Below are 27,773 nucleotides of genomic sequence, written 5' to 3'. Positions count from 1 at the left end.
CGCGCCCCGATCGGCCGATGTGTAGCCGAGATATAGCGTACAGAAAAGACCAGGGTTTTAAAATTAGACAAAACCATATATTCGGAAGGCTATATCTTAGAAAAATAGGGCTAGATCGGGGAAGGACCTACTTTCCCAGGACCGTGGGTATCCGGACTGTTGATCGGCATCATAATCTCGAGTACGAAAATGAGGCCGATTTTTGGCAAATTTAATGATGTAACCATCATGATTTTTTGCGAAAATCGTGAAAAAATGTATATCCGTTTTTAGGCTGGCAGTCGATTGGCAGGACTCTCTCGATCACGGAGAGACATGCCGCGCCCCGATCGGCCGATGTGTAGCCGAGATATAGCGTACAGAAAAGACCAGCGTTTTAAAATTAGACAAAACCATATATTCGGAAGGCTATATCTCAGACAAATAGGGCCAGATCGGGGAAGGACCTACTTTCCCAGGACCGTGGGTATCCGGACTGTTGATCGGCATCATAATCTCGACTACGAAAATGAGGCCGATTTTTGGCAAATTTAATGATGTAACCATCATGATTTTTTGCGAAAATCGTGAAAAAATGTATATCCGTTTTTAGGCTGGCAGTCGATTGGCAGGACTCTCTCGATCACGGAGAGACATGCCGCGCCCCGATCGGCCGATGTGTAGCCGAGATATAGCGTACAGAAAATACCAGTGTTTTAAAACTATAAAAAACCAAATATTCGGAAGGCTATATCTTAGACAAATAGGGCCAGATCGGGGAAGGACCTACTTTCCCAGGACCGTGGGCATCAAAATCTCGACTACGAAAATGAGGCCGATTTTTGGCAAATTTAATGATGTAACCCTGCTGGGATACGGTTCTGTCTGGCTGGGATAGGCCTTGGTCAGTCCTCTGTGTTCCTCTGTGAAGGAAGATATATTTGAAAATATGTTTGATTCGGGGGTTGCTGACATTATTTCTCGTGCGCGTGAAACGAAAATTCCGCCGTCGATCACTGGTCCCTGCTGCAGTGGACGGGACGCCACAATTAGTGACCCAGAAGCGGCATTTTGGCTATATCCCGCAGCCAGTGACTGCCACAATCCAGCCAGGAGCACATCCCTTGGACCTCCTGAGAGGACGAGGAGCTACGGCACAATACCCCGCGTAGGAGGTACCAGCAGCGAGCGGTCTGGAATGCCGAAGAAAACAGCGTGGAACGGAATGAAGATGGCCATAGTAGTGCCATGACCAGAAGGATGAAGCGGCGGTGTTTATTCCTATTATTATTTAATGGAGGTGCGATCTGTTAAAATGAAGGGAAGATTTAAATAAAGTAAATGAAAAAATAATAACTTAATAGCTTTACCTGGCGGGGAAAGAGGAGGGGATCGCGGCATAGTAGTTTGTGGCTGTAAGGAATAAAAAAATAAAAGAGGAAAAACCAAGCAACAAATATTCTATGGAAATTGGAATAGGGGGGAAACAAGGAACCTGCAAAGCACGTGCGTCGTTAAAAGTGCAGGTATATAAATAATGTACCATCTGCTGGCTCGCTGCACACGATCGTGGATGCAGTATCGATCCGGCAACACCCAAATCAGCCATATATATATATGCACATATATACATGTATATTTACATATGTATATCCGGTTAGTAAAATCAAAAAATGCTGAAGTAAAGGGTATTATTTTTCAATGTTTTTAAACAAACGACGCCTCCGAAATCCCCAAAAATGGCATTTCTAAGTGATATTTATATGATCAATTTCTTTATGTTCGACCCCAAAAGTATGCATTAAACTTTGTTGCAAATGCGTTTTCGGCATGCTTTTATGTTACATAGAAATGCCATTTTGTGGCATCTATCACGTCTATCGTGATCATCATCAGATTTCGGATCAATTGGAATCAAAATCTTGTTCCTTTCGGAACCCGTTCAGGTGTATCTGTTGATAATTTCATCCGATATGAAGTTCGCATGTAGCAAATGTGTATGTTGAGGATTGGACGATTGGAAGATCAAGGCGTGCGCTGTTTTCCTGTCATCAAATAACTTCCCTGATTTGATGGAGTCCCTCCGCATCAAGGATCAAGCATATTTTTCTTCATATTTAGTTTTCTCAGCCTTTCCTTGGCCCGATCTGATCGTGCCACGCCGTCTCGGAATTGCAAGAATATCCCCGATCACTTGCAATCAGATTGGTGTCAAGGACTCCAAGGATATTCCCTTTTTTAACGTTATTTTGTAGGCAATTTATTATTAAATCGCTATAGTGCCACGCCTCCTCGTATTAGGGAGAAGGTCCCCGATCGTTTGGAGTCATCAGGAACTCTAAGGATATTGAATGTTTAACGTTTATTCGCTATAGCTTAGCTATTTCTATCAAAGTGCCCTCAAGGACAATAAGGATTTTACCTTTTTAACCTAAAACGCCCATAGCTCCACTATTTCTCATCATGCATATGGGACTGCAGGGCACTCTAGAGACCATCTAGTCACCAGCGCACACGAAGTCTATGAACGCATTTACCGGATATTAGACCATGCTGCGATTGCAGAAGATTGCCAGGCTCCAGGGCCTGTAAGTGTAAGAGAGTAAAAAGAACATATTTAAATGAGAAAGAAATATGCACATACATGTACATATGTCACGGCCTTTAATTTCAGTTCTGCAGTTTTTGCAGCATCATAGTTTTCCAGGAAAAAGGATCAAATCAGTCTTATAATTATTGGCAATATCGAACAATTTGTAATTTAATTCCCTCATAGCCCAACTAAAAGTGTCATGGATGCCTACATTCCATATATAGTAGTTCCCTTAAAGCCGAGCATTTCGATTGGTACGGTACCATCCTGTTGCTGTTATTCCCACCTTGAGCCGTCCAACTTCGATCAGAGTTTGGGTCATTTTCGAGCGTATCTTGTGGTGCAACCAATCAATTCTTCAGCTCGATATCCTTATCGCAAATGATCTGTTGGCGGCCGAGATGAAAGACGGGCTTACAATAGTCCAAAGTGTCCTCGTACATCAGAGAGATGTCGATGTCCGCCGAAGACACGCTTCACTATGGATTTAATTGCTTTAAAGTAAGCCACACCACACCCACGGAGCCCCGAAAATCCATCTTGCACGCACATTACGCCAGCGTCAAACCGTCGATCGACGGACCGTTAGGCAAGTGACTGGACAGACAGAATGACGGAATGACGGACTGACTGACTGGCCGGCTGGCCGGCTGGCCGGCTGGCCGACTGGCTGACTGGCTGACTGAGAGGGCGAACGTGCGGGTGGCGGTCGGAGACTTTGATGTGCAGGATCAGAGAGCAATGGAGGGGCACGCTTGTCAATTGTGGTTGGCTTCAAAAGCGGCTTAGCCACGCTGCCGCAAGTGAACCCATGTCCACATCCCCATCCCCATCTCCATCCCCGTTCCCCGTTCCCATCCTCGTCCCGGACAAATGAAGTGTGTAATTTGAAATTAGCTCAGGCTCAGCGGCACCTTTGTCGGGCTAGTACCGATGTACCGATGTCGGTGCAGTGCACCTGCCGACAGCTCGGAGAGTGTCTGGGTCCTGTCCTGTGTCCTGTGTCCTGTGTCCTGTGGCGGATACTCAGTTACGCAGTTACGCAGTTACGCAGTCGTGTCGGTCCCCAAGTATGTAAATTTGTACATTTACAATGTGACTAATTTGCGATCTCTTGATTTTCGAATACCCCCAAATCCACGGCCCAGTGCCAAAGAGAGTGCCGGTCCCAGTCATCCATTCCACTCAATTCCAATCTTGATTTCAATCTTCCATTCGAATACCAATAGCAAATCCAATTCCAATTCCAATTCCAATTCCGCCTGCAGTGGCTGTGGGGCGCTAGCTAATCAGGTTTCTGGCCCCAAATTGATTTCATTTTCATATTTCAATTTCGAAAGACGGTAGCCGGTAGCCGGTAGCCGGAGCTCTGTCGAAAATGCAAAATCAGTAAGACCAGTAGTCGCGACATGATATAAATTAACTGTTTTGACTTTGTGAAATGAAATGCGGCCTCTTTGAAATTCCAAATCCACTTCCAATTCCAGCTCCAGCTCCAGCTCCAGCTCCAGCTCCAGCTGCGAGTCCGAGTCCGAGTCCGAGTCCGAATCCAAGTCTGAATGCCCGAATGTCCGGAGTCGGAAAACTAAATCGATTTCTTACACAAAAACTATGAAACACACAAAATACTATACTCGTACAAAATGCCATTCAAAGTGGCTCGCTTCAAGTTGTTTATACGACGAGACGAGCATCGTTAGAGTTAGAGTCGATCCGATTTCTTTTCGGCTTAAATGGTTTATGTGCGTTTGCAACCAGTTTTATGGACATCGCCTCCGCAGGCTGGCTGGAGCGGCGAACGGCCTGATTATATATTGTGATGCTGGCTAGCCGGTGATGAAGATGCTGATGCCGATGCCGATGCCGATGCCCAATGCCTGGCTATACCCGGTACTCATGGAGCACATGGTTCTACGAGTAGAACAGACAGAATAACCAATAAGTATTCTTAGCCTTCATTATATAGCCATACCCGTCTGTCCATTTCTCCGTGGAGTGGGTCAATATCACATACCGATAATTGGATACTATTGGAATCCGAATAGCGGGTATCCTATAGTCGAAACCCTCCAATTCGAGCGTTTAGGTGGGCCGTGGCCGGCGTCTTTGAAGCATGCATCTCGTTTACCACGTGCCGTGGCAGTGGCAGTGGCTGTGGCTGTGGCTGTGGCAGGGGCACCTCCGCTCAGCCCTCGTCCGGGGAACGGCTCACGGCTCACGGCTCACGGCTCACTCAAGGAGTCCCCTGGTTACAAAACAAGCCGCTGTATCGCTTAGAGTACCGCCGCTGATCCCCCTGATCCCATGATCCAATCAAATCAAGTCCCCATTCGAATTAATAAACAAAAATGTTCATAAATAAATATAGGTATATTTTATAAATGTTTATTTATATCGTTTAGTATTTTCGCCGCGTCTAACAAAGATTCCGCAGCCAGTTTTCAAGTCGAGTAGCGATTTGAACGATTTTAATGACGTGCTCAACGTCTTATGATTTAATTATGCCGTTTTTGTCTTGTGATTATCTTGTGTTTATTTTGTTTGGTTTTTGTCTCAGTCGCAGTTATTAATATATGCCCCATATTGAAGTTGTCGCGGCTATTTATTGAGCCTTAATTATGTGCGATTTAAATTCTTAATGAATGCCGCTTTTGGCCAGTGAGTCCAAGCCATCCAGCCAGCCGGCCGGCCCAGTCCGTCCTGCCGCTGTGTAGGCGCACATGTGCCGATGGTTTAAATGATAATGCTGCTGGTGGAAGTGCTACTGCTGCCGAGGGAGTACAGGCTACAGACTTTAGCAGGAGCAGGGAATGACAAGCGCAGGATAGTCAGCAGTCGCCCCCAGGAGCCCGAAGTGTCCCCCAGCAGACACCATGCAGCGTGGATCTTTGGGAACTGCCGGCCAATAAACCGTGAATTAGATGCATACGGTGGCCAATAAGTAAACAGATGGCCACAGTGCAGTGATTTTTTGCCGGTGGTGTCCTACGCGAGGACAGCAGTCCTCCATTTTGCATTGGTCGAAAGACTCTTATTTTCCCAGTTTAGATAGCCCCATTTCTCACTCTATCCGAATGGGTTATAGCATTAATAGTTACGGTTTTGAGAAGTCAGAACTCCAGTGATGCTGAGGTAAGGACGCTACATCCAAAAGATTACCTGAACAGGCAAGATCAAGGTTATACCAGCCGTACCGAGGGTTGGGTAAGCCCAATGGTAAAACCAAATTTACCTAAACAAGTAGTTTTACATACATTCGGTATAGCCAGGGTTTTTGCTTAAATTTCAGCGGTTGGCCAATGCGAGTAGGAGGTAAATTGGGAACTTTTTCGGCCTTGAGTGGAGGGGCAAACTCGGGTCTGGTTGGCCCAGACGGCCCAGTCAGCGAATAATTCAGCGAAATCCATTCCCCGTGTTGTCTTCATTTGATTTCTGGCCTTATCACTGAATCATCCGAATACTAGTATGCACTTTACAAACATTTAATAGCCCAGATTCTTCTTTTCCCTTCTGCAACTCTTTGGCCAAGCGGCAAGGAGGGGTTTCCGGGGGTTCTCGCCGAGCAGATGGGTATTTCCGCATTAGAAAACGTCCACACACACAGGCACACAAATGTTCATATGGAAAAAGGAACGGAATAAGGATGTGGTGGAGCTGGGGCTGGAGCTGGGGCTGGAGGAAAGAGAAGATATAGGTTGGGTTCTGTGGCTTAGAATCCAGGTCGGATCAGCGCAAATCTCTGTGATCTTTGGCGGTGTCTGCCTCTGCTCTCCGCTCTCTGCTCTCTGCTCTCCGCTCTCTTACTTTTTCTTCTGCCGCAGCGGGCTCTGTCGCTGCTTCTGCTGCTGCTGCTGCTGCTGTCGGTTGAACACTTTGATGTCCTAATTGGTTTATTACTTTGTCGGCATCTTTATGCCGTTGCCTGTTTTATTTATTTCTTTATTTCTCTGGGTTTTCATGCTGCAGCCACATTGGGTTCGTTCGTGGTCCCAACTGCAACTTCGGCGGGAGGCACCTCCATCTCCATTTCCATCTCCATCTCCATCTCGGGGCCCGATCCCGAACCCAAGCCCGAGCACGCGCACAGAACGGCATGCGCGGCCCGCGCCCCGCGCCCCGCGGCCCGCGGGCACTCAGCCAGAACTGGAAAGCGATCTTCAGCCCCAACTCCCTTCAGGCCCAATCCCTCCTCTGTTAACAATGTTGCCGCGTGTGCGCTCAATCAACATGTTACGATATCAGCGCAATTTGTCATCTTATAAACAACAGAGCATCTTGCCCGCTAAAATTGGAAGTTGGAGGCTGCTGCATCCCATCTTGATCATGATCTTAATCATCGGTCGGGACAGAGACAGAGGCAGAGGCAGAGACAGAGGCAGCAGCTCCATCGGCATCATCACAATGGGCAACTTACCAGGAAACCAAAACCGTTTTCCAAAATCGCCCATCTACCTTCGCCCATCTCCCATCTCCCATCTCCCATACTCGTACAGCATCTCCAGGTTCCATCCCATCCGCTCGGTGGTGTGGTGGTGGTCCTGTGTGAAGTTTGCCGTATTCAAAGCACAAGAAAACTCAATCAAGGGCCTCGTAAATCTTGGCACAATTTGATGAGTGCACAGTGGGAGACGGGACAATGGCATGGGCTGCGACTGCGCTACCCACGCACAGTGGGATGGAAGTGAATGGATCTGCTCGAATGCTCGCTCGTTTTAGGGCATATCATAGGCAACAAATTGGCAATGCCTGAGAGCTCTACCGCAGACGATTCCCTTGTTAATTATTTAAGGGCAGCAGACCAACATATCGAAAACAATTATGAGGCCCAGCACCCACTGTAAATGGTCCACTGCTGTAAGTGGTCCTACATTTCTCGGCTTATTGATTATGGCCGCCGCATCGGAGAATCCATTTCCGATTCGTCATCATGCAACAAGCACCTCCAGCTGTGAATTCGACTGGGAATGGGACTGGGACTGGGACTGGAAATGACCCACAGACCAGCCCTAGAGTGAGGTATCAATCGGCTGGATAGCTGGCTGTCTGGCTGGGGAGATTGTTCTGCTCCGAATTATGATGGTTCGCCGTGTGTGGCGTGTGTTTTGACAGTTCCACATTTGAGGGATCAGGTCCGGGCATCCAGTGTTCAGTTGCCAGTTTCCACCTAAATTCAGGGCCCGGTGAGGGAACATCAAAAGTGCGCGCTGCCGCTGTTCGGCTGTTGGGCTGATCGGCTGATCTTCCGTTGCTGCTCTGAGCCGGGGCATTATTGATCGTCCGTGTCCCGCTGTTGTGATCCAGGCGCAGCATGCGACCGCCAGCCCTTTACAAGATCGGGGCGGCGAGGGGCGGATAACAATGGCCGGGCCGGGCTGGGCTGCGCGCTGTTGTGTCGCTGTTGTCGTCCCATAATCTACACCATCGGCCTGGGCCGGGCTGGGCCGGGCTGTTGAGCGGTACCTTTGAAGGTCCTTTTGGCCAAAGTTCTCCCCTGAAGACGGTACGGGACACACACGCCGCCAACATATGCAAAACACAATGAAGTTCTTTGAAGCGCGTCGTAACGTGGCCGTGGCCGTGGTCGTGGTCGTGCCAGGGCCAGGGCCAGGGCCAGTTCCAGTTCCAGTTCGAGGCAGTGCCTGCCACGCAGGTCGTACGACAGCCAGGTAAGCGACAATTATTTATCTTACAAATTTACCTGAAATTAAATACTTTCGTTTGACGGCAGCAGGGCTATGGCTATGGCTATGGCTATGGCTAAGCAACTGAAACTGCCACAAAAGGCGACAAATTCCCCCTTTTTCCATGTGTGTGTGTGTCTGCTGTTGTGTTCAGTTTTTTGTCTTTAATCAGCGGCTGTTGCTTTGATCAACATCTGTACCATCTGTAGCACCTCTACCACCATCAGCCATCCGAACAAGGTGCTGTGCTACGCTCCCTCCCTACCTGAGAGGCCGAGGTGTGACAAGTCAGCGGATTTGCGTGTTGCTTCTTGCGAAATATTTAAAATGCAAGATTATCGCCCAAAAAAAGGAACGCCGCACTTAATCCTGCTGCTGCTGTAGGACCCCTATTCCTATCCCTTTACCTTTACCTTTACCTTTCCCTTTCCCTATCCCATATCCCGGTCCTTCCCCACCAAGCGGCTTTCTACCTTTATTTGATCTTGCCGTGCGCTCGACTAATTAGCAGGAGGGGGATTTCCGCCAGAGAGAGGGGGACAGACAGAATCGAAAACAATTTCGATTAAAGCAAAATTCACCGACAACTAATTCAATCCAAGCCAATCATAAGCGCGCAATCATAATTACGACAATCTTCCAAATGAAGATACCCGAGCGACCGAGAGACCTAACGGACGCAAACAAAAGCCTGCAACAGAACAGAACAGAACAGAACAGAACAGACCCGACACGGGGACTTCTATTGCTGCCTCTGCCACAGCAGCAGCAGCGGCAGCAGCAGCAGCGGCAGCGGCAGCGGCAGCAGCACTAACAATGTCGACAACAGGTTGCCGCTGCCTGAAGTGCTTCGTGGCCCAGACAAACGTTAAGATTGTAATAACCATGTTAAAAGCAATTTACGTTTAAAGTGCTACCGTGATACGCCGCCGATGCGTTTCTTGATTAAGAACGAGGACTGGCCGGCAGTGCCAGGAGACAGAAGGAGCATCCATGGCAGGAGCTGAAGCTGGACTCGGAGCTTGGACTCTCGCATTTATTTGGCGGAAAAGGCGGTTCGGTTCGGTTCGGTTCGGTTCGGTTCTCTTCTGCTCTGTTCTACTCTGTTCTGCACTCCGTTTCTTTGGGGAACTTTCCTTTCATATTCACAGTCCACTTAACACGCGCGTCGCACAATGTGCCTCAAAACACAAATGAGCATCAGAGAAGCGGAGAAGAAGAGCCTCTGCGCATGCGTTGCTGCCGCCTCTGGTGCTGATGCTGGTGCTGGTGCTGGTGCTGGTGCTGGTGCTGATGCTGCCCCAACGGTGGCGACGGGCAACCTCAGAAAATGTGTGCTGTCGGGCCGCTTTGATGTTGGGAATGGCGTGTGCCCCAATGCAGAGATTTTCGCTTTGTTGTTTCGCCGACGCCGACTTCGGCTTCGACTTCGACTTCGACTTCGACTCCGACAACAACATCATCGCCATGCAACAGCAATTTGCCGCCAAGTGAACCGCAACAGCAGCAAGATCAGCGTGGAGCGTGGAGCGTGCGGCGTGCGGCGTGCGGCGTGAGAGAGTGCCGCCAGAAAGTTGTTGCCCCTTGGCCAGTCGCCGCCGCCGAGATGCTGGCCGAGTGGAAATTATGTTGGCCATCTCTTGCGGCGTTTGTGAGGAAACCAGGTCTGCACGTTTACCAGCCTTCGTTATGGAATCTGCAAAATCGACAAAAAATATACTAAGGACATTTAGTGGGTATAAATGTGGAAAAGTAATCTCTAGAACGACACAGAAACCGAGTTCTCAAATGATTCGGGACTCCAAAGGATCTCCTCAAGTCTCCACGGGTTTTTTCTCTGTTCCCAGCTATTTCGCAGATCTTCCTGCGATGTCCCTTCCCGGGGAACCGAAATCACTGACCTCCATCAATCGAGAGCAATGCAATTATGATCAATCGTTTCCCGATGAAATTAGAGTTGGATGCCCGGTATGTCTGTGGCTGCGTCTTGCGGCTGCCTCTTGCGGCTGCCTCTTGCGGCTGGTTGGGCTGATGATTGGCATTCGTTGATTGGCGATTGCTGCCTGATGCTGCTGGTTGCTGGCTGCTGGCTGCTGGCTGTGTCTGCCGTCTGCAGAAGCACCTGTTGCACATTTCCCACAGTGCTGTTGCCCCCCGACCCCCCCGACCGCAGCTCCTATTTCTTGCGGTTGCTTTTTGCGAATGGGGCGGAGGGGGCGGAGGGGGCAACAGCGGCGAATCTTAGGGTCGCAGGATCAAAGGACGTGACCGTGACGCGGTGACGTAGACGGAGACGAGGACGGGGATGAGCAGATAATAAAGTTGTGCATTAAATGAAATTTTAATTGCTTATCGGCGGCGAGTGATCCGGGAGCAGGAGCAGGAGCAGCCCATCTGTTGGGATTAGAGCGGTGGCCGTGGCCGCTGCCGCTGCCGCTGCCGCTGCCGCCTCGATTGATGTCAAGCGATGTGTCGGCGCTTTGAAGATTATGCCCAAAGTTATGAGGCTGGCTCCGTTTTTCCAGGTGCTCTCTGCTCTCCGTTCTCTGCTCCGATCGGATCCGATCCGATCCGATTCGAGCCTAGCTGCCGCCGCAGAGCATGCGAAATTATATGGCTCGGTGGCAGAGATCGGTGGCAGCGAGCCTCTGACAGAGAAGCAACTTTAACTACGCAGTGGCTGTCGCTTCTTCCTCATCATCATCCACATCATGATCATCATGAGCCCATCATCTCATCATCATCATCATCATCATCATCATCGGCAGGCAGAGGCATCAGCTGGCGCTGATGCTGCCGCTGCCGCTGCCGCTGCTGCTGCTGCTGCTGCTGCTTGCTCACTGCTTACTGCTTACTGCTTGCTATGTGCTGCATGCGGCAAAAGATGAAACGCGGCGGCAACACTTTGATGCGGCCAAGATCAAAGCTGCCGATTGTTTACATAATAGTGGCCTTTGAAACGGAACAATAGAATGCCAGGATCAAAAGACACCGACCCGTTTGCCCGGTTAGTGCGCTTAAGCGAAATGAATGTCCATGTCCGTCCTCCCATGATCTGTTTTTTTCTGGCTATATCCCCGGTGCCCGTCCCATCTCCATTTCCAGTAAAAGTAGCACTCGTCGTGGCAAGATCATCATCTTGCATCCAGCCAGCATCATCGTCATCGTCATCATCATCATCATCATCATCATCATAATGCTGCAGTTGAAGGAGAATTTCTTCTCGTGATTCCCCTTCTGCTCCTGCTCCTGCTTCTCCTTCTCCTTCTCCTTCTGCTCCTGGTCCGGCCTCTGCTTTGCTCCTCCTGCTGATTGCGCGTCAAATGTTTATGGCATTCATCGCGTGCTGGCGGCGTTTTAATTGCCACCAACGGCACCAGCGCCTAGTCCACAGCCTGGGGGCCACACTGCGTATGAGCAATGCGAGCATCAATAATCTCCAGAGAAGAGAGAGACGGGGGGAGAGGGAAGCAGTGAGAGAACTGGCCGTTGTCGCATAATAATTGCGTGTACTTAATGCATAAATATGGCACTGAAACGGAGTCGGAGTCGGAACCGGAGTCGGAGTCGTAGTCGTAGTCGGCTCCTTTCTATTTACCGCTTTCATGTGTGCCGCCGGCAGACATCGAACATCGGACATCATTTGTTGGCCTGGCCTGCCTTTGCCTCCTCCTTTAGGCCTACAGTCTACAATTTCTATTGGGGGCTGGGGCTGGGGCTGGGGCTGGGGGGCTACAGCTAAAATCAATTTGGTCAGTGATAAAATTTTTGCAAAAGCGAATCAATTTTATGGTCGTCCGCCGTCTGAGGACCGAGCGGATTGGATTGAATCGTAAATGTATCTCGATTTCGGGGCCAAACGGCAAATATCAAAAGCCCAAAAAGAATCTTTAATGATCTGTCATTAATTGAGTTTCGTATATAGAAATGGAAATGAAAAAGCGTGGCAAGGGCAGGCCCAGGCCCAGGCCCAGGCCCAGGCCCAGGCCCAGGCCCAGATCAAGGCCCAGGCCCAGGCCCAGGCGCTGGAAAGGAAGAAGCTAAATGATTTCTCTTGTGAATCTCCTCTGCGAAAGCGTTGGTGTTTTTGTTTTTTGTTTTTAGATTTACAATTAGATAAAAGTCGCTGGCTGGCTGGCTGGCTGGCTGGCCGGCTACTTTATTGAGATTTTATGTCTTTAAGCCGCCCCACATACACATCCACAGCATAGCAGAGTAGCAGAGTAGCAGAGTATCAGAGATTCCCAGGGCCATATCAAAATGGCTTCGTTTTCCCAGAAATGCCGACAAGCAGCCATAAAACACAGAATGAGGCAGCATAAAAACACAATCCACAATAAAAGTACAGTAAATATCGGGATCACAAGACCAAAGCAGGCGCATATGCAAATACCTACAGGTCAAATGCCGAAAGTGCAACATTGGGATATTCCAGCCAACACCAGTCGCTGCGACACAATACTGTAGCGCGGCAAGGGCCGCGGCTCTGCGGCCAGTAACGGCCAGAAATGTATGTAGCACTTGTAACAGTGTGCCATCACAGGAGTCTGTACACCTCTTATAGCCACTGAGATCTAGGCGCTCATCGGGACAGACAGACTATAGTGGCTGTAGTGACTCGGCTACGGATTCTGATCAGGTTCAGAAACGCTTCCTTCGGGCTGTTCGACCACGAAACTAGTATAGCAAAACCATAATGTCTTATAGCTGATATCTACTGTAGACAAATCTCCAAGCGATGAGCGAATTATGAGAGCATAAAACGAGTGTGCATTCATTTCGTTCCCGATTGCAATTACACTAAATTAGCATTAACATAAGGGGAAAACCGCCAAAAAACAAAAGACTTAGGACATGAACTCTCGGAAGAGACAAGGACAGAGAGATGGTAGGATCAGAGAGACGACGGTGTGGAAAGAGGACGAGATGTGAGATGTGCGATGCGCGATGCGCGATGTGCGATGGAGAGAGGAAGATAGGAAGAGTGAAGACCAGAAGCGCATTCCATTTCGGCTTTCGATTAAGCAGATCAAAGGGGACGGTTAATACGGTTATTAACAAGTAGCCGCTGTCGACGTCGACGTCGACGTCGACTTCAAAGCGCTGCCTGCTGTCTGGTGCCTGCTGCCTGGTGCTGTTCCACGACGCTCTTCTCTGCTTCAGCTGCTGCTTCTCCTCTGCTCTTCTCATTATTCTCTCAAATCGCTCTCTCTCTCTCTCCCTCTCTCCCTCTCTGGCAGTGAGAGACCGACAGAGAGAAGACAGAGAAAGAGAGGGCGCGCGCCGCTGCTCTGCCTGCGCTCTGCCTGCGCGCTGCTTGCGCTCTTACCAGCCGACGACGACGACGACTGCGCAAGGTAAGAGCCAACTCGAAGCACGATCCATTTTTGAATTGAATTTTTGACTTCGAGCCGAGCGGACGTTCTGAGCGCGTGTGTCGTGGCCGATCGAAGTTCTATACGCATCCAGAAATCGAAATCAAAGGAAATACATTTTTTTGTTTCAAGACCGAAATTAAATGATAAATAAATTCACGACAAATTGAAGAGTGCAAGAAAAATATACAAGTAGTCCCCAAATAATGTGCCCAAATACAACCGAATACCATGCAGCGACCCAAAAAGTGCTCTAAACTGTGCTGAACCGACAACCGACAACCGACAACCGACAACAAACAACAACAAATACGAGATATATTTCCCACAAAAATATACCATAAATCCTATGTGAAATCGTATCGAAAATGGCAGCCGAACAAATTGCTAAAATGGCCAAAATGGCCAATGAATGGATTAAACCGAGCCACAATCGCACAGCAACAGACACAGACCCCAAGCAGGTGAGTTATCCCCGCAAAAAAACCCAAAAACAACAACAAATTCAAAAAATACAAATACAGTAGCCCAGAAATGAAATATTGAGAGGAATCCCAATAGAGATCCCATCCCGATCAAAAGCAGCCGCTAAAGCCGAAAGACGAAAAACGAAAAACGAAAAACGAAAAACGAAAAACCACCGAAAAAATACAGTAGCACGTCAATTAAAATTAATAGCTTCCGACTTGGGTCTCGGCCTGGGTCTTGGGCCCAGAACTGGACTGGACTGGACTGGGCTGCAAACGAAAACGAAAACGAAACCAAAATCGAAATCGAAAAGTGACTGGCAGGCCTCTACAGCTTTATTTAGGACATTAGCATACATATTCGGACGAAATCAATTTGAAAATCCTTTGCAAGGGCATTAAAAAACGAGCTTTAAATTTGCCTGAGTGCGCAAAAACAAAAACAAAACAAAAACAAAAAGCAAAGCGGACCACAAAAGCAGAAAAAGGAAAAATAGCAGAGAGAAGAAAAACAAAAAGACCGACAAAAATGAGCGGGGGGAATGGGTCTTTAAGTGTAGCTAACCGAAAACCCTCATCACCAATAACAACAACAACAGCAGCAACAACAACAACAACAACAGCAAAAACAACAACAAAGTGCAGGCCGCTTTCGTGCGCCCCACTTCGCTTGAAGTCTGAATACGAGTCCAGATCCCCAACCGCATCCACATCCACATCCACATCCAACCACTCCACTCCACTCCACTCCACTCCACTCTACTCCAATCCAATCCACAATCCATTCCACAACCGTAGTAGCTACTGTTTTCAAAGTTAAGATCAATGAGTGCGACGACGATGCCTTGGGTTTTTGTAGTTGGCCCGAACCCGAGCCCAAACCCAAACCCAAACCCGAACCCGAACCCGAACTGGTACTGGCCTGGCCTGGCCTGGCTCAGGTCCGATCTTGGTCTTGGTCTCTCCGAACTGCTTTGCAACATGCCGCAAACATACACGAGAGTCGCGGCGAGGCGAGTCGAGTCGAGTCGAGTCGAGTCCGTCCGTCCATCCATTGGGCAAAGCGGCAAAGTACAAAGCCGAAAACGGCACGGGTTTAGCGCGCTCGGAGTAAAAAGCGATCAGCGGCCAAGCGGCCAAGCGGCCAAGCGGCCAACCGACCAGCGGCAGACGTGCGCACATCCACACAGATACAACAAACGCACACAGAGATACAGTTACAGATACAGATACAGATACAGAGATCAGACCCGCTCTAATAACGCTACCTCTTCTGCTGGCTGCTGGCTGCTGCTGCTCCTGCTGCTGCTGCTCCTGCTGCTGCGGCACTGGCTATACGTTTTGGCGGCTTCGCTTTTGTTGTTGCCGCCGCTGGCTTGCGGCTTCATTTGAGGCTGCTTCCGAATTACCAGCTCCTCTGCCCAGGCCTCTGCCCTGCCATTCCAGCAATGCAGTAGCTGTGGCAGCCAGCAGCCGGCAGCCGGCAACAGAAACAGCCGCAGCAGTAGCTGCCACCACGTTATTTCCCTACCATAAAAAGTATTAAATTGCTGCAAACAGGTGTATTTTTATGCCCCGCAGGCCAGCATGCAGACAGGCAGGCGGCAGGCGGCAGGAGACAGGGGACAAGGGAGAGCGGCGTTGGGTTGGGGTTTCGGGAACTCTGCAATTATATACGCGCCTAGGCCTCAATGTTCTCTAAAGCTCTCAGCCAAAGGCAATCCGATAATGCTCGATTCAGGTCAGCTCCGCGAAAACATGTCAAGAAATACACACACACATACACACAGCTCGAGGGGTATGGAAAACTTCAAAGTACAATACATTGGGACACTTATTCCTGGAATCCATAAGGAAGAACCTATTAATCGTTGAATTAGGAGAGTCTTCTTCAATAGAAAGTGACCCTTTGGTAGCCTCTACTTTCTCTCTTCTAATCTGTTCCTAATCAATTCCCTGTACAAGTGTTCTTCTACTCGTACTACCCGTACTATACTCGTATATTTGTTGAATGGATAATAAATAGTTGCATGCATAGTTCCTCATCTCCGGCTCCTAATTTTCCCATAGTTCTTGTTCTTGTTGTTGATATTCGATCTGCTTGATGTTCTTGTAGATGATTTGTATTTTATTTGTTTTTGTTTTGAGGATCGCATAACGATTCTGGAATTTCTGGAGCGCAACCCGAAGCCCAAAGCCGAAAGCCGGCAAACAACAGAGAACCGCCCGGCCAATGCCGACGCAAGCAAATCAAACAATCAACAATAACAACAACAACCACAACAACCACACGTGCAACGAGAGCAACAATAACGACAACGGAAGTTTATTTATGCCCTGGTCTGATATTTATTTAAGCGTATTCCCCGATAAGCCCTGCCCTCCTCGGGAGAGTGTAGCGAGCGTTATCGTTCTCCTACTCCAACAGAGGTGTTGGTGTTGTTGTTGTTGTTGTTGTTGTTGTTGTTGTTGTTGTTGTTGTTGTTGCAAGTTTAGACCCACTTTGTGGTTCCACGACGGCACGGCTGTTCTTTGACTCCGACAAGGTCATTATTGATAACGATGAGATTATTCAAAACGGTTTTACGATGGGATTATCCCGAGTGAAAGCAATCTACGTATAAACACGCTGGATCTATTTGATCTATTTCCAAACCCCATCCCCAACCCGATCCAAATTGCATTTTAATTAGTAGCACACACACTAACACACACACTAACACACACACACACACACACACACACACCCACAGACTGCAGCACTTAAGTGCTCAAATCAAATCAAATCAAATCAATTCCAGTCGCAACGGGCTTGATTTTTAATAAATTTAAAAAACGATTGAAAATCAAGAACGCTTAGCGCCACCGAGTCGCACTGCTGCCACGACTGGGGCTACGACTGCGACTGCGGCCGCTGCGACTGCGGCTATGTATTTGCAGCAATTAATAAAAACTGACAATATAATCGGCGCGACAAGTAGTTGGCTGCCAGCCAGCCCCCAGACGGTTCGGGCCGAGAGAGCGAGCTCCTCCTTTGTCGGCATCGCCGCAGGAGGAGGAGCGACAGATTGGAGAGAGGTGGGGTGCTGTGCTGTGCTGTGCTGTGCTGTGCTGGGCTGTGCTGTGGTGTGGGGTGGACATGGTACAAGCCAGCCAAAAGCAAAAGCAAAAGCAAAAGCAAAATATTAATAAGCAGTGCCCCGCAATTAATAGCGCAACTTAAGACTCTATATAGGGTAATTAAGCGGCGCTTGTGAACATTTTTCCTTTGGCAACGCCGCCGTCTTGCCGCCTTGCCGCCTTGCCGCTCGCTGCCGCCGTTTTTTTTTTGTTATTCTCTCTCTCTCTCTCTCTCTCTCTCGATCGAGACAGGTAAACAGCAAGTGCAACGTACGCTCACCCGTACCCGTATCTGTATCTGCCCGTATGGGGTATATCTGTATCTGTATCTGTATCTATGTCTCTCTCTTGAGCGTGCGTGTGTCTGGCCTGTCTTCGAGTGTGTGTTTACTCAAACGTAAATCCGCGCACGCACACGTGAAATCTTTTTATTTGTATCTCCATCTTTTTCCTTTTTTTTTTTTGGTGGTTGGCGTTGGCGCAGTTGAACTAATCAACAATGGAAACTACTCATCTAATGTCGAAGAGGGTAGGGGGCATTGGGGAGTGGGGAGCGGGGAGCGGGGGAGGGGGGCCGGGCTCTTGTCAATTTTCGTTGTTTGGCGGCAAACATCAGACGAACAGACCCACGAACAGGGACGGGCGGGGCGGGCAGAAGACATTTAAACCTGTTGTAAGAGACGTACGGCAGAGGAGTGGAAGAGAGAGAGAGAGAGAAGAGGATACAACGCGGAGATACGGTGCAGAGAGAGATGCGAACAGAATTAGTTAATCTGGAAAATAAGTAAACCACGGAACACATACGAATAAGTTCTATAAAATGGTACCCAAAGGACTTCCTCTGTGGGTTGCCTCGTAAAGCCATTAGTCACTAAGTGATATCCAATTAAATGCTTTGATTATTGCAGGGTAAGAGTGCCCTTCCCTTCCCTCAAGATATTATGCAGAAATAGCCAAACCAATCCTTAATTATGATGTTCTTTGTAGCAGATCCAAATGAAATGAATTGAAATATCAAATAAATCAAATACTCCAATCATCAAATATTATCATAATGCTACCTACTACGACGGGTATATGCATATTTCAAATATAACTTTAATATAATCCAGATTTATGTGATCTCGGAACCCCAACCCGATCCCGAACCCGCTTGGCGGCTCTAAATATAGAAATCCTCCCAGAGAGCTCTTTCGCGATTATTTCACAGTCTCCACAGCCCCGGCTACCGTTATGCGACTGCTGGGGGGATACTTGGGGCCTACTTTGTAGGCCTCTATCCAATACCCAATCGTTTGCCACAGTGTGTGTGTGTGTGTGTGTGTATCTGTGTATGTCATTTGCATTTTCGTCTGCAAATTGTCGCTGCTGGCGGCGGCAGAGGGCGGCGAAACATCAAAGGCCTATACAAACATTGATTGAAGATTTCTTTACGATTTCTGAATGGTTATTTATGCGGAGGCAAGACCGTACACAGACCAGACCAGACCAAAACCAAATTGACAGACTGACACACTGAGACACTAAAATTGTTGTTGCCGTTGTTGCTGTTGTTACTGTTGTTGTTTCTGCTGTCGGCAAATGCTTTTTGTTGTTGTTGTATTATTAACAAATTGCTGGAAAATAGCTAAACGGAAAACAAAGGGGTAAGGAGGTAACGGGAACCCGGCAACCCGGGAATCGGCGAAAACAACAAAACAAATCACCGGATAGACCGTTTGATTGATGTCTTTGTGTGTGTGTGTGTGTGTGTGTGTGCACGGCCAAAGCAACGAAAAGCGACCTTAAGTTCAAAGCCAAGAACGGTCCGACGTTGACGCTGACGTCGCAGCTAACGGTGACGCAGACGCCACAGCAGACGCCGACGCAGCAGCTGGCGCTGCAGTCGCTGGTGATTACCACGCGTCAGCGGCCATGACAATGTGAAATTGAAATTTGTTTGACTGGCACTGGCACTGGCACTGGCCCACGGGGCGTATGATTAACAGCAATTTCTTGCCATGTTTGACTAAATACTTTGCCGGTGCTTGGGTTTTTTGATACCCGGTAATTGTCGCCAGCAAGGGGTATGTTGTGCTCCTGGTAATGTTTGTCCCAGGGCATGGGTAGGCCCTGCAAATGATGAGCCTACGGGTCCTATCCAGCCTTGCTTTGGGATATTATTTGATATTCGAAATTTAGCGGGTATTCAGTGGTCGGATATATATGCACATCCATTATATCGTTCTTTCCCTACGAAGCCAACAACAAACAGCACACGGAGAGCGGTGGGAAGAGTGGCGACTGGGGGGCAGAGAAATAACACAACGAAACGGAACGACAACGAAACGAACTGCGGCAAAAATTTCTTTGATCTTATCGCAAAGCTTCTTGCTCGCATTTTGATTCCGCCAAAAACAACAGAGGCCTAGAGAGCGAGGCGAAGAGAGAACCAAACAGAGAGGCCAAGAGCGAAAGATGTGTGGTGTTTCAGTTATCAACTTAAATCTAACCGTTTATTTCCTCTCTCTCTCCGCTCTCTTTCAGAAAACAGCTACAGCAACAGCACCGAGTAGGCATCTCTCGCTCCTGCTGCTGCTGCTGCTGCTTCTGGTCGCACTCTGTCCGCTGCCAGCCGTCAACGCCAATGCCAGCAGCAGCAGCAGCAGCAGCAGCAGCAGCAGCAGCAGCAGCAGCAGCAGCAGCAGCAGCAGCAGCAGCAGCAGCAGCGGCAGCGGCAGAGATGGCACCCTGGAGACCTTCGCCGTGGCCTCCGTGAGCTCCAGCCTGGACAAGGACCACGAGCAGGCGGTGCGCCAGAGAGCACGGCCCGCGATGGAGACCAGCATGAACATGATCCAGCGGAACTACATGGTGATGCACCCAGCGGGAGGCGGCCACGGCCACGGCCACGGCCACTCCACGACGGACCACAGCCGCTCCCTCAAGAGGGCCGCGCTGACCAACTCGAGCATCACCTGCAACGACGGCACCCACGCCGGCTTCTACCTGCGCAAGCAGCCCAGCTCCAAGAAGTGGATCGTCTTCCTCGAGGGTGGCTGGCACTGCTTCGATGTGAGGTCGTGCCGCGCCCGGTGGCTGAGACTGCGCCACCTCATGACCTCCTCCCAGTGGCCGGAGACGAGAGATGGTGAGTCCAGAGCAAGAGAGAAAGCAGCCCCAACAGGGTCTAATTCTATTCCTATTCATGCCTTTCAGTTGGTGGCATCCTGTCGCCCCATGCCGAGGAGAATCCCTACTGGCACAATGCCAACCACGTGCTCATTCCGTACTGCAGCAGCGACTCGTGGTCGGGCACCAGAACGGAGCCGGACACCAGCGACAGGGAGAACAGGTGGCGCTTCATGGGTGCGCTGATCCTGCGCCAAGTCATTGCCGACCTCATTCCACTGGGCCTGGGCCGTGTCCCGGGGGGAGAGCTGCTCCTGGTGGGCTCCTCCGCGGGCGGCCTGGGGGTGATGCTGAATCTGGACCGCATTCGGGACTTTCTGGTCAATGAGCGCCAGCTGCAGGTCACGGTGCGGGGAGTGAGCGATTCGGGATGGTTTCTCGACCGCGAGCCCTACACACCCTCGGCGGTGGCCTCCAGCGAGTCGGTGCGTCAGGGCTGGAAGCTGTGGCAAGGCCTCCTGCCCGAGGACTGCACCAAGGCGCATCCCACGGAGCCCTGGCGCTGCTACTTCGGCTACCGGCTGTACCCCACCCTGAAGAGTAAGTTCCCCGAGAATCCCTCATCTAGAGAATCCTCCTAACCCAACGTCTCCCTCCTGCAGCTCCGCTCTTCGTCTTCCAGTGGCTCTTCGACGAGGCACAGATGCAGTCGGACAACGTGGGGGCTCCGGTGACGCCCCAGCAGTGGAACTACATCCATGAGATGGGCGGCGCCCTGCGCTCCTCCCTGGACAACGTGAGTGCCGTCTTTGCTCCGAGCTGCATCGGCCATGCGGTGCTCTCGAAGCGGGATTGGGTCAACATCAAGATCGACGACATCTCCCTGCCCTCCGCCCTGCGCTGCTGGGAGCACTCGACGCGCCGCAAGCGCAACGAAAAGCTGAAGCGCTCCACGGAGGCCTCCACGGCCGTCGGCCAGAATCTGCATCCGCATCCCAACAACCAAAGACACCAGCGACACCGCCAGCGCCAGCAGAGGCAGCGGCAGAAGCAGAAGCAGAACAACGTGGCACTGGCGACGCAGCAGCAGCAGCCCCGGAAGCACAATCACCTAAGCAAGGAGCAGAGGGAGGAGCGCAAGCGGCTGCGCCAGGCGCAGCGGCAGAGGCGCAAGCAACGCCGCCGGCAGCAGCACAAGCAGCAGGCACAGGCCGCAGCCGCCGCCGCCGCAGGCAGAGGAGCAGCAGAGAGCAAGAACAACAACAAGCCGAAGAGCAACGCCAGCGATACGCACAAGCAGCGACGCCGCCAGCCACTGACGCCGGAACAGCGCCAGGAGCAACGCCAGCGACGCCGCAAGGCGCAGCAGCAGCAGATGCAGATGCAACACGAGCAGCCGGCCGCAGGGGAAGCCGGAAACGGAAACGGAAGCGCGAACGGAAGCGGAAACGGAAACGGGGGAGAGGCATTAGGGGAGCCCCAGAAGCGGCGATCCTCGAACAACGCCTCCTCCTCCGGCACCAAGTCGAAGAAGCGTCCAAGGGTGCCCCGGGTGCCCGAGAAGTGCGGCCTCCGCCTCCTGGAGCGCTGCTCCTGGCCGCAGTGCAACCACTCCTGCCCCACACTGACCAATCCGCTGACCGGCGAGGAGATGCGCTTCCTGGAGCTGCTCACCTCGTTCGGGCTGGACATCGAGGCGGTGGCGGCGGCCCTGGGCGTCGACATGCACACCCTCAACAACATGGAGCGGACGGAGCTGGTCAATCTGCTCACCCAGCAGGTGAGCTGAGCAAACGGAAAGGACGGAAACATACCCGTGTGTGTCCCTGTAAATATTAGTAGGCCTGTACATATATGTAGATATAGGTAGAGCCGCTTTGTACATACCATATCATACCATATGCAACAAAAACCGACATCCAAAAACCAACCATCCCCAAGCCACACTTAAGCGGAGCCAAACTCCAATTCCTAGAACACACCAAGAAACCAAGAAAAAGACATGCGCAAGTACCCAGTAATTAAGCAGAGTAGAATTTATTTATACGTATATATAATATCCCCACTCGAACACTCGAACACTCGAACACTCGTATTCGCATTCACACTACTCGTACATTCACATTCACACACCACACACACTCATATTTATTCATTCGCATTCATACGAGCACCCCGAGGAGCCGAAGGAAATGAAGGAAATGTCTGCGTAACGAGAAACTAAACACAAATGCAACCACAAGACTGTTTTATGTTTTTTTTTTTTTTTTTAATATACTTTACACATACATATGTAGGCACATAGCGTTAGATACTGTACGGATATAAAATACACATATATAGGTTACATATGCTAAAGGATAATGAATTTTTATGTAATTTATTTGATAATTTTATGGCCTTTTTTTTGTGTGTCGACTGTCCAAACTGTTTCAGTTTCAGTTTGTTTTTTTTTTTTATTTTTTTTTTTTTAATCAGTTTTTACCTACCTCAGGATCAGTAAGAAAGAAATTGATAGACAGCTGCCTTTAACACATACATACATATATCATTGCGTACCTGTGCAACGACAAATCAAATACAAAATACCTTACTTATTAAATGCCCGCATTCCGTTCAAAATAATGTTACTTAAACTTAAACTTTACAACAAATAAATACGAAAACAGCTAGAGCAACAAGCAACAAGAACAAATCGAATATAAATATAGAACCACATAATTGTAATTGTAATAATGTTTGTAAAAAATTTATAGCTAAACGTAAACGTAAAGAAAAACCCACAAAAATAAACACTAAACACATTAATATTATTACCTAGTGATCTAAGGCCTGTACAGAACTGGTTGAAGCTTAGCCTTAAGAATTGTTGTACTTAAACCTTTTGATAATTTTATACGAGTATATGTATGTCTACCACGTAGCGAAGTGTCCAACTGCTAACTGATTTGTTACAACTTTAGCTCTTGTTCGCATGTTCAAATGAACTGATCACCGATCCATCAAGATGGAATCACTTGAGGAGGATAATTTATCAGATGACAGCCAATAAACAAGCGAAATAATTGTATACATAAGTTGTTCAATTTTTTTTATTTCTCAAAGCTAAAAAGAAAGTTTGATCCTTTAAAACTCATACACGTTACCCCAGGCCACCTTTCAGTTTTCCCTGTAAATCCAGCTCTAACTATCGGCCAGCCGTTTCATCTCTAATAGACTTTTAACACTGCCGCGCGTTTGCTTTCGATATCGGAATAGACGCAAAGACGCCGAATTGGCGTTTACACTACTGGCAGTATGGCTGATTTATGTGTTTTATGACGGTAGAAGCTACCGAATTTTGGAAATCAACTCTGTAAATTATGGAAGACGACAGAAAAGTTGACGAAAGTCTTTCCTTTTTATACCCGATACTCAAAATGAGTATTGGGGTATATTAGATTTGTGGTAAAAGTGGATGTGTGTAACGTCCAGAAGGAATCGTTTCCGACCCCATAAAGTATATATATTCTTGATCAGCATCAATAGCCGAGTCGATTGAGCCCTGTCTGTCTGTCCGTCTGTCCGTCCGTCCGTCCGTCTGTCCGTCCCCTTCAGCGCCTAGTGCTCAAAGACTATAAGAGCTAGAGCAACGATGTTTTGGATCCAGACTTCTGTGATATGTCACTGCTACAAAAATATTTCAAAACTTTGCCCCGCCCACTTCCGCCCCCACAAAGGACGAAAATCTGTGGCATCCACATTTTTAGCGATACGATAAAACCAAAAACGCAGAATTAGAGGATGACTATATGTTCTAGAGTGTAAAATCTCAACCAGATCGTATAATTATTATAGCCAGAATCAAGAAAACAATTTCATTCTTTCTCGCTCTGTCTCTCTCTAACACACAGGTTTCATGGTCGGTTTTGCCAATTGCAAAATATGAGTTCAAGGATCTCAGAACCTTTAAGAGCCAGAGCAACCAAATTTGGTATACACACTCCTGTGATATCGGACCTTGACCGTTTCGTGTCCAAATTTCGCCACACCCCCTTCCGCCCCCGCAAAGGACGAAAATCTGGGGCATCCACAAATCTCAGAGACTATTAAGGCTAGAGTAACCAAATTTGGTATCCGCACTTCTGTTAGATCTCACTATAAAACGTATATCTCAGAATTTTGCCCCACCTCCTTCCGCCCCACAAAGGACGAAAATCTGTTGCATCCACAATATTGCACATTCGAGAAAACTAAAAACGCAGAATCATAGATAATGACCATATCTATCAGATATGCAAAGCTAGAAAATCAATTTGCAGTGGCCGCGCAGCGCCCGACGTCACGCTCAGACTGATTTTCTGTCTCTCTCGCACGCACTCTTTGTCGTGTCGTTTAATATTAGCGGCGTCTGCCGCAGGAGAGCCATACTGACTTAGTATCGGGTATAACTGTAGAGTTGCGGTGTCCGCAGCAACTCACAACGTCCCCCCTCGTTTGAGTTTGTGGGAGTGAAGACCAACGATGTCCCTCTTCAATATATCCAGCAGTGTCTTGATGTCTTCAGGTGTTCACAAAAATGTCTGATCTAATGATACAATTATTTCAAAGTCATTTTTTAAGGGTTATAAGTATGTTTTTAAGTTTTCTCTCAGCCATAATTTGTACACGCCAAAATTTGATTTTTGATTTGCTATTTTTAGGTGTTATTAGTGTGCTGAAATGGTTATCCTACGTCTCCAGCAAGACGCAAGACGCAGCCCTAGTGTTAAAAGACTAAAAGATACAGTCTTCGTACATTACACAAGCAGAAACTATTGTATACTTTTGAGATGTGTCCTTTTTACCATAAAACCTTTATCTACGCCTTGATTCCTGCTACAGATTCGAGAGAGAATTCTTAAGCAAACTGAGGCAAGAATCAGCTTGTTCATTGTCTCGGTTATGGAAAACTTCGTCGGATTCTAGGGGGCATTTCAATGCACTATTACGTGTATATTATATTGAATTATGTCTGCCCTGATACGCATGAAAGAAGCAGCTGTATTTGTCGATATCGATTGTACCCATACTCGTATTGATATCCAGAACAGGTTAAGCATCCCCATTGTAAGTATCTTTCACAATACGGGGTCAGACTGTTGTGGAGTTGTTTTGATTGACTGCTGTCAGAAAATCGGTCTTATATAAGCCCGAAATCCGATCTATCCAACAGTTCAAATCGAACATTCGACCCAAGTCTTTTGAATATGAAGTTCATTTTGGTTTTGGCTTGCCTGGCCCTTTATGTGGCCTACACCTCTGCCCAGGACAACTGCATTGGACGTCCCGGTAGGTCAAGATCATTTAATTATCGAACTTACCAGCTTACAGGACATTATTTCCGTAGTGTTCCAAGTATGCACTGGCGGCAGGGATGAAGGTCACAACCGCAGTAGGAGGTGTCCAGCAAGATTCATGCGAGAAATGTGGTGGTATAACACACGGGCCAGGGACTGCCAAAAGATGAGATATCTGGGCTGTGGCGGCAACAACAACCGCTACTGTTCCCTCGACAGTTCTTTTTCTGATGAACGATTCCGATATAAAATAAATACTACACTATCCAGCGCGAATCTGTTGGCCTTATCGATCGTGTCCCATGCATATAATTGTATACACTGGTTTAATAGATAAATGACAATCCGAAAGAACGCATTCCACTCAGAGCTCAAAAGAACACAGTATATCACAATAAAGTAATGGATATCGAGTGCCTCTGTCCACAGAGCATTCCACAGGCTTTCCTTTGGCTATTCGTTCTTTAAATTACTTTTCGAAAAACTGGCTAGGATGAGCTTTTAGACGCATTCACGAGACTTGACGAAAATGTTGTAAATTAAAGACATCAAAGACCTCCCGACATTCATGTTATCTACCGCTCAAAACGATTCAAAAATCTGTTTTGACCGCCTTTCTGCTCCACTTCAGGGATCAATCTTCCAATTTCCGTTCTCAGAATAATTTAATAGCATAAAGTACAATTTTGAAAATTAAATTATTGATTTAGGCCTTTGGCACCAGGAAGGTTCACCGTCGGCATGCTGTCTCACAGGCCTGCTTGCTGCACCACCGATTCATGTTTCCCCCACAGCCCTTGTAGTCCAGTGAGGTGCAAGACTTGCTTACTGCATTATAGTGCCACATGGCTTTGTTGGCCTGCTTCTTGCACTTCCGCTTGCTGTTATTTCCGGAGTCCTTTGCCCCATCGCATTTTGGGGTACCTAAACACACAAGAGAGAGAGATGTAATAAGCCTGAGCAGCTATGGAGGAGATCCATAGACCCATCCACCTACTAGGCTTGCCCTTGCACCTCTGTGGGGCACCCAGAACCAGGACCAAGTACAGCGCCAGTACAAGGCCCACGAGGATCAGCGTGGAAGTGCGCATTGCCGGAGGGAGCGGTAGCTCTGGTGTCGGGATATTCCGAATTCGGAATCAGGGCTTACTGCATCTGCTGTGCTCTTTATAAAGCTCATTTTCCAACAACCAGACATTGTTCTCACCCGACCCAACTGTGTTCTGTGTTCATCCTAAAAAGCTGTTTTCACCGCCATTCTCTTTGATGAACGCACACGTGTTTCGTTTTGTTTTGTTTGCTTTGATGATCGACAAATATAGCTCGGGAACGGCATTATTTTGGACATCGTATCCATAAATAAGTAGAATAAATATAGACTCCACAGACTATGTAACTACCTAAAGAAAGTATTTGCTCGGCTGCGAATAAGTCCTATATAAGACCCGAAACCCTATCTATCCAACAGTTCAAGTCGAACATTTTACCCAACGTCTTTTGAGAATGAAGTTCATTTTGGTTTTGGCTTGTCTGGCCCTCTATGTGGGCCACACCTCTGCCCAGGAAAACTGCGTTGGACGTCCCGGTAAGTCACGATCATTTAACTATCGAGCTTGACGTAACTGGACATTATTTGCGTAGTTCTCCAGGTATGCATTGGCGGCATGGACGAAGGCAACAACCGTCATTGGTCATGTCGAACGAGATTCACGCAGGTGATGTGGTACTACAACAGTCGCACCAGGGACTGTCAAACGATGAGATATCTGGGCTGTGGCGGCAACAACAACCGCTACTGCTCTCTAGCCCATTGTCGCAGAAAGTGCCGCTAGATCCTGTCCTGCCCTGATCCTGTTTCTGATGAACCATTCTGATAATAAATAAACATGAAATTTTCAATGCAAATTTTTGATAGCCGGGCTTATATTGAAAGTGCCACAATGAATTTACAGGAAAGAGCAGCTTTCCCATTATATAAATTGTTATATTAAAAGCATACATAGCTCCGTTTGGTATACAACAAAGAAAGCAATGGGAATCGAATGCAAGTCTCAATAGACACACTGAAGGACTTCCAGAATTCCCGTCTCGCTATAAAACGCAATACACTCTGCTCTCGGGGCACTACT

The 27,773-nt window shown here is 48.4% G+C and overlaps 4 protein-coding genes across 4 annotated transcripts; 3 read left to right on the top strand and 1 right to left on the bottom strand.

The window, feature by feature from the left end:
- The first annotated feature begins 13,632 nt into the window (after positions 1-13,632).
- On the top strand, positions 13,633-23,403 carry LOC108165438 (palmitoleoyl-protein carboxylesterase NOTUM). The gene is made up of 4 exons (XM_017301477.2): positions 13,633-14,092; positions 19,742-20,345; positions 20,414-20,926; positions 20,989-23,403. The coding sequence occupies exons 1-4, from the start codon at positions 13,997-13,999 to the stop codon at positions 22,113-22,115; spliced, it is 2,340 nt and encodes a 779-aa protein (XP_017156966.2). The 5' UTR covers positions 13,633-13,996; the 3' UTR covers positions 22,116-23,403.
- Positions 23,404-25,429: 2,026 nt separating this feature from the next.
- Positions 25,430-25,981, top strand: LOC117186308. Its single transcript, XM_033386903.1, has 2 exons — positions 25,430-25,636; positions 25,695-25,981. Exons 1-2 carry the CDS (start codon positions 25,555-25,557, stop codon positions 25,979-25,981), a joined length of 369 nt encoding a protein of 122 aa, XP_033242794.1. The 5' UTR covers positions 25,430-25,554.
- Positions 25,982-26,290: 309 nt separating this feature from the next.
- Positions 26,291-26,798, bottom strand: LOC108153407 (kunitz-type serine protease inhibitor NACI). Its single transcript, XM_017283401.2, has 2 exons — positions 26,642-26,798; positions 26,291-26,568 (listed from the first exon to the last, which is right to left on the bottom strand). The coding sequence occupies exons 1-2, from the start codon at positions 26,733-26,735 to the stop codon at positions 26,375-26,377; spliced, it is 288 nt and encodes a 95-aa protein (XP_017138890.1). The 5' UTR covers positions 26,736-26,798; the 3' UTR covers positions 26,291-26,374.
- A 302-nt stretch (positions 26,799-27,100) lies between these two features.
- LOC108153408 (BPTI/Kunitz domain-containing protein-like) lies at positions 27,101-27,539 on the top strand. Its single transcript, XM_017283403.2, has 2 exons — positions 27,101-27,229; positions 27,286-27,539. Exons 1-2 carry the CDS (start codon positions 27,148-27,150, stop codon positions 27,474-27,476), a joined length of 273 nt encoding a protein of 90 aa, XP_017138892.1. The 5' UTR covers positions 27,101-27,147; the 3' UTR covers positions 27,477-27,539.
- Positions 27,540-27,773: the final 234 nt, after the last annotated feature.

This window comes from Drosophila miranda, chromosome XR (assembly GCF_003369915.1).
Source record: "Drosophila miranda strain MSH22 chromosome XR, D.miranda_PacBio2.1, whole genome shotgun sequence".
Classification (NCBI taxonomy): Eukaryota; Metazoa; Arthropoda; class Insecta; order Diptera; family Drosophilidae; genus Drosophila; species Drosophila miranda.
The sequence above is the reverse complement of the archived record's forward strand: the minus strand, read 5'-3'. Positions and strand labels throughout refer to the sequence as shown.

Excerpts from the sequence above, each read along its gene's own strand:
- LOC108165438 (XM_017301477.2), top strand. The coding sequence starts at position 13,997 with ATGGCAGCCGAACAAATTGCTAAAATGGCCAAAATGGCCAATGAATGG. Across the intron at positions 14,093-19,741 it reads CAGACACAGACCCCAAGCAG|AAAACAGCTACAGCAACAGC; the intron begins GTGAGTTATCCC and ends GCTCTCTTTCAG. Across the intron at positions 20,927-20,988 it reads GCTGTACCCCACCCTGAAGA|CTCCGCTCTTCGTCTTCCAG; the intron begins GTAAGTTCCCCG and ends TCCCTCCTGCAG.
- LOC117186308 (XM_033386903.1), top strand. The coding sequence starts at position 25,555 with ATGAAGTTCATTTTGGTTTTGGCTTGCCTGGCCCTTTATGTGGCCTAC. Across the intron at positions 25,637-25,694 it reads CAACTGCATTGGACGTCCCG|TGTTCCAAGTATGCACTGGC; the intron begins GTAGGTCAAGAT and ends TTATTTCCGTAG.
- LOC108153407 (XM_017283401.2), bottom strand. The coding sequence starts at position 26,735 with ATGCGCACTTCCACGCTGATCCTCGTGGGCCTTGTACTGGCGCTGTAC. Across the intron at positions 26,569-26,641 it reads GAGGTGCAAGGGCAAGCCTA|GTACCCCAAAATGCGATGGG; the intron begins GTAGGTGGATGG and ends TTGTGTGTTTAG.
- LOC108153408 (XM_017283403.2), top strand. The coding sequence starts at position 27,148 with ATGAAGTTCATTTTGGTTTTGGCTTGTCTGGCCCTCTATGTGGGCCAC. Across the intron at positions 27,230-27,285 it reads AAACTGCGTTGGACGTCCCG|TTCTCCAGGTATGCATTGGC; the intron begins GTAAGTCACGAT and ends TTATTTGCGTAG.